This window comes from Siphateles boraxobius, unplaced genomic scaffold, assembly GCF_051911475.1.
Source record: "Siphateles boraxobius isolate OS27281-9 unplaced genomic scaffold, OSU_SipBor_1 20, whole genome shotgun sequence".
NCBI lineage: Eukaryota > Metazoa > Chordata > Actinopteri > Cypriniformes > Leuciscidae > Siphateles > Siphateles boraxobius.
Window position 1 is genome coordinate 4999237 of NW_027508811.1, and position 11102 is coordinate 5010338.

The 11102-nt window shown below is 37.0% G+C and overlaps 2 protein-coding genes across 6 annotated transcripts in view; one reads left to right on the plus strand and one right to left on the minus strand.

Moving 5' to 3' along the window:
- slc35f3b (solute carrier family 35 member F3b) overlaps nt 1-5720 on the plus strand; it is a 102927-nt gene extending 97207 nt beyond the window's left edge. For all 4 annotated transcript variants that reach the window (XM_077236419.1, XM_077236420.1, XM_077236421.1 and 1 more), the window contains 3 exons: nt 2418-2610; nt 2812-2901; nt 3401-5720. In XM_077236419.1, the coding sequence (XP_077092534.1) occupies nt 2418-2610; nt 2812-2901; nt 3401-3639 (522 nt within the window). In that variant the 3' untranslated portion in view covers nt 3640-5720. The remainder of the gene's footprint in view (nt 1-2417; nt 2611-2811; nt 2902-3400) is intronic.
- Nucleotides 5721-6739: 1019 nt separating this feature from the next.
- LOC143744670 (5-hydroxytryptamine receptor 1D) lies at nt 6740-10732 on the minus strand. 2 transcript variants are annotated; one of them, XM_077236335.1, is made up of 4 exons: nt 10508-10589; nt 10172-10238; nt 9214-9374; nt 6740-8259 (listed from the first exon to the last, which is right to left on the minus strand). In XM_077236335.1, the coding sequence occupies exons 3-4, from the start codon at nt 9262-9264 to the stop codon at nt 7006-7008; spliced, it is 1305 nt and encodes a 434-aa protein (XP_077092450.1). In that variant the 5' UTR covers nt 9265-9374; nt 10172-10238; nt 10508-10589; the 3' UTR covers nt 6740-7005. The 2 variants fall into 2 exon arrangements, with proteins under 2 accessions (XP_077092450.1, XP_077092449.1); XM_077236334.1 differs by lacking the exon at nt 10172-10238 and having other exon boundaries at nt 10508-10732.
- Nucleotides 10733-11102: the final 370 nt, after the last annotated feature.

Genomic DNA, 11102 nt, shown 5'->3' on the forward strand with positions numbered 1-11102 from the left:
GAACAAATCATTATTCAGTAATAATTTTCGTTCTGAAATGTATTCAAAATTACGAATAAATGTAGGAACAACTGAAACCACTCGTATACAATAATTACATTCAGTTGCTGGCCTTATAAACTAGTTACAATGAAATTTAAATATAGTTTTTAAATAAGCTAGTACATTATAATAGGCCTATCAGTAAAAGAGTAAGAAAAGGTGCGTTGTAGCTCAAGCTTCGAGGTAGCTCTGTATAAAGACAGGCCTACACGTACTGTATGTACAGCTAGCTCATCAGAGGTCTGTAATGTCTGAATGAATGGTGTTTATTGCATTTGATCTTGTTTTGAGGATGCCACTCTTGTCATTGCTCGGTATCTTGCTGCGTGTGCGACAGAATGTATCTTTAGAAAGTATGTTTCCTGAGAGTGACGATAGAAAAGGGTGTGCTGAAGAATGCCCTCATATGGACATGGCGTGGGTGTGTTTTATGTTAATTACTTACCTCAGGCACGCGGTCACTCATTTAGAATACTACGACTTCCACAACATTAGAACAAGGTTAAGAACATGTACATACACAGGAGTTGTAAATTTGGCGGAAAGTTTTCATGAGAAGTTTAAATGTGCATATAAATATGAATAGTGTACGCAATTATTAGTGAATAAGACCCATTTTGCGTAGGATGTCTTTTGTCTTGTATGGTCGTCATCTTGGAATTATAAGGTTATATCTGACATTTTGGCAATAATTTTATTATTCACATATTCTTATTCTGTGAAAACTTGTTATATTTTGTGAAAAACCTTTTTTTTTAAGTTGTGTACATTTTGGGAGTTTTTTTTTTAGAAACAAAACATTGAAGCTCATTATCTCAAAACATGATCATGTAAATTATATGATGATACATATGCAACATATTAATATTACCAGAATCTTTAATAGTTTCGGCATCAGCAACCAATCCAGTTACATATGCAAAATACTATTCTTGAAGACAAAGAGTCATAAATGTTCCCTTCTAAAGCTTAAGCTACCATTGGCTTACTGACCCACTGGAGGAGTGACCTCCATAGAAGTTAAAGTGCACCTGCACCTGCACAAGGTTCTTCTCCTTTTCTTCTCTCTCATCTTCTCCTGGTTACTGTCCATGTGGAATGCCAAGGGATCTTTGTCCCGGAGTTGGCACAGCCACGTCAACAGTGCCTCAAGTATTGTAATACCTCGACAACAACTGAGACAGGCTAACATCGCAAGTTCATCATAATTTCTTCATTCAACATGGAGAAAATCAGTTGCAACCATCTGACCCCTGAACCATCAAGGCTTTCTCCTGAGACTGCATATCTGGACACTCGTTCAACGGCCAAGGCATTGCAAGTATCGTACAATTAACTAACTAAACAGAGGTTTATTATACGCTGTTAACAAGGTGCTTTGAAATAAGAAGCTGATGGTTCTGTTCAGATGGTTAAATGACTCTTTTCATTCCCCTGTTCTGTTTCCGGTTTTATTCACTTTTACTTTTCCATTTCCCATATATTTATGATTGTTGTGTGTTTGTTTACATTAGTTATGTGTTCGTGATTTATTTGATAAAACCTTTTTGCACCCGTATTATACCCGTAAAATATTCTTTCTGAGAGTTGATAGATGATCACTACTGTGTGTTCACTGGACGAACAGATTCATTTATTGTAATATTATTTCAGCTACATCAAGTTAATTCTATTAACTGATCCAAATATTTATAATTAATTATAACAAGTTATATTTTGAACTAATTTGCTACAGTTTGAACTTCAGTAGATCATCTTGACCATGGCTGCATCCGAAATCACAAACTTTCCTAAACTTTTCCTTTCCTACTATATAGTAGGCGAAAAATTGTATGTGACAAAACAGGTATGTCCAAATTCACAGTACTCATAAAAGAGTAGGCAAAAATTACCCGGATGACCTACTTCTTCCGCCGAGATTCTGAAGTGTTCGATTCATACGATGGACACTATCCCATAAGGCCACAGGAAAGGATTTGTGAATAGCAGTGAAGCGACGTAACTGGTTGGTCACATGATAATGATAACATGGTGAATGTAGTACGTCCAGATTACATTTATAGCCACAGACAGTCATACTAAGAACTTACTTTTTTAGCGGTTGCGTTTGGTTGCGAGACTATGCGATTTCGGACGGAGCCCATGTCTACATGCCTAAATGCATTGAGTTGCTGCTGTGTGATTGGCTGATTAAATATTTGAGTTAATCAGTTGATCCGGTATACCTAATAAAGTGTCTGGTGAGTGTATTATAGCTAAAATAAAACAAGTATAATGTGAATAGCATTGAATGATCATTGAAATGAACCACCTGAATGAACCAATTAACCGAAACAAACTTATCTGAGCTGGTCTTTCTGTTTTTGTTTTCTCAGGTGCTTTTCAAGCTTGTCTTGGGCAGTGCCAAGTTTGGAGAGGCGGCTCTGTTTCTAACCATTGTCGGCGGTGCAAACTTTGTCTTAATGAGCTTTGTGCCAGTTATACTGTACTTCACACATGTTGAGTACTTCACATCCATAGCTGGTCTTCCCTGGGCCTACATGTGTGGAGTGGCTGGACTCTTACTAGGTAAATAAAATATTGACAGAAAAAAAGTTTATTATTATAAGTAGAGTATTATTTATGTAATGTGCAACAATTACAATAACTGTCTTAAGAGATATATAACATAACGGTTAGTAATTTTCTTCTTCTACAGGATTCAATATTCTGGTGAATTTTTTAAGGTATATAACTTGTATAACTGTTCATCATTTTCTTCTTCTACAGCATTCAATATGCTGGTGAATTTTGGCATTGCCATTACATACCCTAAGCTGATTTCACTTGGCATTGTGCTGAGTGTCCCTGTCAATGCAAGTGAGTTCATTTTCATCAAAGTAAACTTATATATGTATATATATATAAACAAACTTTTGTATATACAATTACACTCTTAGTTCATTGTATACCTGTTTTTAAAGGTTGTTGTAAAACTGTTTTTGAACCCTGTCCCACTGAGGCTAGCAAAGTAGCAGAACCTGATTTCACCACGTGCAACATGTTCCTGGATCAACATCGTTGTTGATCCTGGAACAACAGTCCAATCAGATTTGAGGGACAAGTTTACAGTGTCAAGTTTAGGGGAGTTAGGTGCTTCTACATCAATGTTATTCACCTAGAATTTCCTTCTGATTTTAGCTTATGGGTAGGGGTATGGTTTGGACTAAATCTTTGGACCAGAATGGTCACAAAATATGTTGACCCAGGAACACGTCTAACTTGGCTAAATCAGTACATGCAGTAAAGTGGGCAGTCATTGCAACTTCATAGACATTTTGCCATGGTGGCTCTAAAGTGTGTGTTGTTGGTGTTGCAGTGGTGGACCTGTACACCTGTGATATCCACTTCAATACAGTGCGACTCATCGCTTTGCTGATCATCTGTCTGGGCTTCCTAATGCTGCTGTTACCGGAGGACTGGGATCAGTGTTTAATTGAGCTCAGCACCAAACTCAGAAAGCGGGAACAGCCTGTTGAACCGGCTGAGACCGGAACCAGCTCAGGACTCAACTGGACCCGACGGGCCAGGACCTCCATGTCCACGTTTCCTCACTGACACGCACAAACCTTCTCCCGTTCTTATTCCAGTGACTGGATGATGCATTAATTTCCTAATATTCCATCATTTACCCTCATGCACATTATAACAGACGATTTCCAAAAGCCAAACCTTTTTTTTGTGCATCTTACAACTGTAAGTGGATAGGAACAATGACTTGGGTCTTGGAAGTCAAGAGCAGGGGTCTCAAACGACTTACCTACGGGCCAATTTTGGGCTATCAGGTGTTAAGTTTATCTATTTATAGTTTTATTTTTAATATTTTTTAATGTTTAATATTTTAAATAAAACCTTTACTATTTACATTTTATTTTATTTCAATTAAGAATGTTTAATTTTTATTTTATATATTGTTGTAATTTAATGTATATTATATATTGCAATTTAATTTTATACATTTCTTATTTTCCACATGGCTTTTACAGGCCTAAACCTTGAATGTAAAAGAACAACTGTAGCCCATTTAATAAAACAAGCAAACACTGCACGGCACAGAAACTAAGTCAAAGTCAGAAAAGTTTGAGTTACTTGCATCTACATCAAACTATATTCAAATAGGAGCGATTTACACAGGGAACAGTCTTGTTGTGGCAATAAGTCTTCAGTGGATAGAAGTTTCTATTTTTGATGCACTACAGCTACTCCAGCCACTTTATTTGCCTGTCTGATATATATAAAAATATTTTCAATATCATATGTAGATTGATAGCTTTGTAATCTTTTTCTATATCGAAAAATTTCTGATTGTTATGTCACATCTAGCTTGTGATTTTACTTACACTGCTAAATGCAGAAAAGAAAATTTAAGTAGTTTAGAATACAAATCAAGGCACTATTACTCCACTAAACATGCAGAGCATTATGCTAGGTATGAAGGAAAGATGCATGGCTCTGTCCATGCCTCATTAAGTAGTTCAACTGTATGGTCGTAAAACAGGCCCAAATGGAGGATTTTACCAGGCTAGTGGTAGTTTGAGACCTCTGCTCAAGAGACCCATGAACCAATATCTCCACAATAAAGAGTCCCTGCAGATCTTCAGATGGTTGCACTCTTTTTGGAGCTCAGACTGACTGGCACGAATCACAGTGCCCATTGGAACATGTGCCAAACATTAATATAGACATTAAGAACTGCAACAAATGCTGTCTTCTAATACAGCAATGTTCTACCTAGCAACAGGTGCATCTGAGGGACTCCCCTTCCCAAACTGCGAATGGAGGTGTTTTTGAACTCATGTTGGTTAACAGCGATTTGGAGGGTCTAGGAGAAAGAGCAAAACAGGAACAGGATACCATGGTGCTGAGGTTTGCTGGGATGCTGGAAGACTGCAGATGTCCAGCTCTCCTTGTACAAACAAAATTTTACCGTTCTATGGGTGCATCTGAGGTCTAAAGGGATTTCCTTTCCTAAACTGTGAATGAAGATTTTTCGGGGGTTAACAACAGCATCCAGACTGTTTATACTGAAGCTATACTTTGATTCCATCACATTTTTTTCAGAGTCACATGCTAACCACTGTGAGGACACTTCAGGGGCAGTATTGGCGAACCCGAAAAGGGAATCTTCAGCAAGATGTGTTACCGTTAAAGGGTGCCATGTGCATCCAGTGAATGTATGACCATTTCTGAAAAGTGCACCTACACCATGTGCTTTGAAAAAGGCGGTGACTGGAACTGATAACCACCTTTAGATACACTAAAAACATCCTGCACTTCATAAGACTCCAGTCACTTTTTTTTTTTTTTTTTTTAAACAATGCATTGCATTTTTGTTTTTTTTAATCTTATGGACTGTTCCATTGGAAGGAAATTAGTTCTACAGGAAAACGCATGCAGAAAACGCCAATAAATGCTACACGATGGCATGCCACTGCCTTTTCTTTGATTTGCAATAGGATCTCATCAGCACTGTCTCCCATTGTCATTGTTATGATGACAATAAATATAATATTGTATTCCTCTGGAATTATTGCTAGACATTATTGTAAACCTTTGTAAGGAATGATTTTTACACTGAAATGCATTACGATCACATTTGAGGAAAATGACAAGAAAACAAATAAATCATCCATTTAATAGATCCGCTTTGTCTGTTTTCACATGCACCATGTAAACCTATATTTTATCCTCTGTTTGTTTTGTTTCTAAACAAACCAATCCTATAGACTGATGAATATCAAACAGGCTTATGCTGAGAAAGAATGTTTTTTTGAACATGCCTAATTTTACAGAGACCATCTGAGTGGGTTTCAGTAATTATCCATCGTTTGAATTTTTGGAATGTAATAGTAAACAGAATATACCTTGTGTCAAAATTTGATTAGATAAAAGCTGCCAGTAAAGTTAAATCGTTTAATATTTTGTCATTTTCTCTGCAGAACTGCAGAGAAGACAAAGATTATACATAGTTGAAAGACCATGATGCAATTTTATTTTTGTACTAATTGATGTGCCTGAGTGAAGATGGTAATGGTAAAATTGAGAGGAAAATAAAAGTCATAAACATAACTGGCAGTACAAATAAAAATGCATTTACTATAAAGCACATTTAAGGAAGAACACAGACCAGGCAGTAAACATTAAAATAGTTCCAAAAGTATACTTAAAAGAAAGTTAGTGTGAGGCTAATATAACAAAACTGTTTACTGACTTTGTGACATTTATGTGAAAATGAAATTTTTACACAATCTCGTAACGCTGGTAAACCCCAGTAACTTTCACATGACAAGCCACAACCTACAGAAATCATGTCAGCAAAGCATGACCTCAAGTTCATCCACATAAAAAATAGGTCCACCTAAAAAAAGTGAAGATTTAGACAAGTTAAAAGCTAAAATAAAAATAGTTTTATACTGAATAATTCATGTAAGTGCTTTGACCTTCACTTTTTCTGCTTTGAACCCCTCTAAAACACTGGCCCGTGTTACAAGCAAAAATTAGCTTTAAATAAAATAAAAAAAATAAAAAAAAAATAAAATATATATATATATATATATATATATTTTTTTTTTTTTACAAATAATCCATTATATAAATATAATGATTGCAGTCAAATGTTTGGAACAATTACGATTCTTAAATATTATTACAACAAAGTTTTCTATTTTAAAATGTAATTTATTCCTGTGGTGGGAAAGCTATATTTTCACAATAAATAATACGTTTTTTTTTTCAGTTGTCTTTGTAAAACTTTACATTTTCTTTACAACCTCATTATGGCAACATTATTATTTAAACTTTTTAATGCCTCATAGAACTTACATTTTATTGAACCCATAACATTCCATTAAAATAATCAACCACCCACAAAATACAAACAACATTCAGCTTTGTTTCCATTATGCAGGACTGTATGTGATGCACTCAGCAAATATGTTCCACTCTAACTGTGATCTGTCCATAAAAGAATGTGGCTTGTTTCTTTTTAGTAGCAGCAGAATAAGGGAGTCTGTTCCGCTCACGCTGTTTGGAGGGAACCTGCAGGTGGTCCACCGTACTCGAACCCCGTCCGCAACATTCATGACAAACAGGACGAGAACAAGTGTCCACCGGAAGAACATTATTCAGTTTCTCCCGGAGGCTGTTGGGAAACTGAAAAACGGAAGAGTACGTCGACTCCTCGTCGTTTCTGGAGTGCGCCGTTGAACTGTGGGTCGATCTGTTAGTGGGATCACTCTCACCTCCACCTGTAGATCTCTCAGCTCCTACTCTCTCCATAACGCATCCCAACCTGGCTTGGATCTTCCATCTCAAACTCTGGAAGGCGCCCTGGAACCGCTTGCTGAGGAGCGCATACAGCAACGGGTTGATATCTGAATTAAACAGCACCAGCCAATAGGAGAAAGTGACAGCAGATGGGGGAACAACACTCCTGGGCCGGGACAGGGCGGTTTCGGTGGCCTGCACAAGAGCTACGCTGATGTAGGGCATCCAGCACAAGAAAAAAGCGGCGATGACCAGAAATAACTTCAGAACTCCATGATGCTGAGGTTGACTGGGATGTTGAGGGCTACTGCTATGGATTTGAGCCATAAAAGAGTGCAGACGTCCACCAGTTGGCTCGGAAGACATCTCAGATGGTGCATCTGGAGCAACTTCATCAGGAACATCCAACTGATCCGTCACAAACCTCCCACTCACAAAGTAAATCAGCCTGGATGGTGTGTAGGTGTCCATGAATGAGTGTTGGAGATGCAAGACAGATGTGGCTCTGTTACGCTGGAGATGTTCTCCCAAACTGTGGATCATCCTAGCATGGTATCGTGCCACACGGACAATCTTCACATAGCAGAACAGGATGACTATAGCCGGTAGAAGAAAAGATAAAGAGGCCATAATGACCGTGTAGCTTGGGCTGTTGGGCCAGTTCACGGCACAGCTGTACATGGGAGCCACGAAACTGATGTTGCTCCAGCCGAGGAGAGGAGGACAGCTGGTCAACATAGCTTGCAGCCAAATCCATATCACCATGGAACCGGTTCTCCATATCGTGCAGCGGGAGCCGTACCGCAAGCAGTCCACGATGGAAAAGTAGCGGTCAAGGGCAATAGCGGCGAGTGTTAAAACTGACGCGGTGCAGTAGACTGAGGATGTGTAGCCGACATACAGACATAGATCCTGGAAGATCAAGAGAGAGTTCAAAATGAGCAAAAAAATCTGTTAATGCACTCAAAATTAGGGATGCACGATACATATATAATACCAATACCGATATGGTGGCAGATATGTTCATTTTTAATGCTATTGTTATCGGTTTGATAAGAAACTTTGGACGATATATTAATGCCGATAAATAAGGGATTATTTCCTTCAGCTGAGACACTATAGATGCACACTGTTCACCATGATGGTTTTGAATTGCTTGAAATATGATTAGAATCACTTCAAAAAAGAGGAAAATACAGTTAAATGCAGCATGTGCAGCGCAAGTCTGTCATATAGGCTATGTAAAATTAAAATGACAACATTATATTTGTGTGTTTGGGACATGACTTTTAATTTTTTTTGTGTTCAGGCTCTCTAAAATAATATAACAATTTGGATTTTGATTTATCAGTCAAAATATCGGTTATCGGCTTTCAAATAAAAATAAATATCGGTATTCGCCAAAATTTTCATATCAGTGCATCCCTACTCAAAATGTTATTTTGTACCTTTAACCAACTTAAAGGTGATGTATGTCATTTTATCAATGTTAAAATAAACACTGGTTCTATGCAAAACACTGCTATGTTTGTTTCAGAATGTCAATCATCCTAGTAGAGTGACAGCCAATCAGAAACCACCAGACTAAGAGCTTCCGAGCATTTAAAACTGTGGGGTACTTATAATAAAAATAACGTTATCATTTTTGTCATGAACAGGCTTTAAACCTGCAACATTAATTCAACCAATGGCTTGAGTTTGGGGGCGGGACTAATGGCTTGGACAGCGAATGGCAGATGGTGGGGAAAACTCGTTTAAAAACGGTCATTATTTTTGCGATTCTGTTAGGTCTCGCTAGTGGTTCAGACATCTCACACACTTCACCTTTAAGTTATAAATGTTGGATGAAAAACATTATGTACTAACATTGTAGTTGACCCATCCGTTGTTCATAAAGGAAGCTGCTACAAACGGCATGACTCCTATTCCCACTAAGAAATCGCTAATGGCCAGATTAATGATCAGGACGGATGTCACTGTGTGGAAGGTTTTTGTGGCTGCCACAATCACAATGACCAGAATGTTTCCTGACAAGGAGGAACAAAAGCACAACAGAGTAAACACCCTTTATATTAATTTTGTACAAATTCTATTATAAAATAATAAATAAAATAAAAATCAGAAAAAAATAAATCATGTCTATGTCAAATTTTAATGTAATATTTTTTTATATTGTGTCAATGTATTTATGGGTGTGACGTCACAAAAGCACAAGTGTCTGCAATGACTTAATTTGGCTGGTTCATTTGATATTAAATAATTCGATAATTCAATAGTTTATTTGGAATGAGTAAAGTGTTTTCAGTTCTGAAACTTACAGCACAGTAAGTTTTAAATGATGTATTGTATTTCTATTTTTCATGACATCACCCCAAATATAGGTAACACTTTAAAATAAGGTTTCATTAGTTAATATTAGTTAACAGCATTAGTAAACAACTAGTACTAGTAATGTCTACAGCTGCATGTCTACAGCATTTATTAATCTCTGTTAATGTTAATTTCAACATTTACTAATACAGTATTAAATTCAAAAGTTGTATTTGTTAGCATTAGTTAATGCACTGTGAACTAACATGTACAACGAACTATATGTTAACAAAGATGAACAAATACAGTAACAAAGGTATTGCTTATTGTTCATTCATGTTAGTAAATACATTAATGTTAACAAATGAAACGTAATTGTAAAGTGTTACCAAAATGTTACCAAAAGTTTTTGTAGTCCAACTTTTAAAATTCTGAAATTATCATACTAATATCTGACAGGATGGAATGTTTTAGAGAAAGGCAAAAGCACATAATTCCACAAAACACTACAAACCTCATCAAATTGGTTGCTAATACTTAATGATGTTTGGGTTGTCGTTTCCCACCAAAATAGTCATATCCTGCAGGATGATGTCATTAGGGCTTTGGATATTGTTAGCATTGTTTTAGATTCCAGTCAAAACAATATTCACCAGAAAATGTTTTATTCTAAAATATTCGTTTTTGCATGTTACAGCTAATACAACTTAACACAAATCATTTGATCGTATACCATAATAATTCATCCAAAATCTACAGTTAGAGATCAAATGCAAAACTTTCTCATGTCCACACGTTGAGAACATCTCTGACATTCACACACATTATTTAAGCGTAGTGTAAAGCTCACCTGTTACTGCGGCCAGACTCATCAGCACCATCAGAGTCTCCAGCACCAGACGCGCTCGAGGCGACAGAACGGTTGAGTTCCTGAGTGCAGTCTGCATCTGAAACTCAGACTCATCTGAATCAAACCACTCACCAGCCCAAGACTCCATTTAAAAACACTCGGTTGATTAAAGTCTGATATCCCGATCTCAGGTGCGTCACAAGCAACCTGGCCATTTAGCGTTAAAACAAATCAATCTTCCATGAATGCAAAAAGCTAATATATTACAGTATTTTATCAAAATAATAACCTGCCTATACTTGAAGCAGGCAGTTTGCTTCTTACTCCTCTATGGTTCTTCATTTGCCCTGTGAGCACCTGACAGTGCAGTTTACTATCTCCAGGGTCCCTTCATCAGTTTATCCACAGCGATGACAACATGGAAAAATCAAACGCTTGACTTGTGAATTACACAGCTAGAGAAAACAGACCGTTTGAATGTGTGGCTCATTTAAACAGTCTAGATTTACACAGATGCTTAGTTTCTCAAGGGATTACAACGGCTATGGATGTGATTAATTGAGACCTTTTGCGTTGCGTGTGTGGGAACAAATAT

Excerpts from the sequence above, each read along its gene's own strand:
- LOC143744670 (XM_077236334.1), bottom strand. The coding sequence starts at position 10,655 with ATGGAGTCTTGGGCTGGTGAGTGGTTTGATTCAGATGAGTCTGAGTTT. Across the intron at positions 9,375-10,507 it reads GAGTCTGGCCGCAGTAACAG|GAAACATTCTGGTCATTGTG; the intron begins GTGAGCTTTACA and ends CCTCCTTGTCAG. Across the intron at positions 8,260-9,213 it reads ACGGATGGGTCAACTACAAT|GATCTATGTCTGTATGTCGG; the intron begins GTTAGTACATAA and ends TTGATCTTCCAG.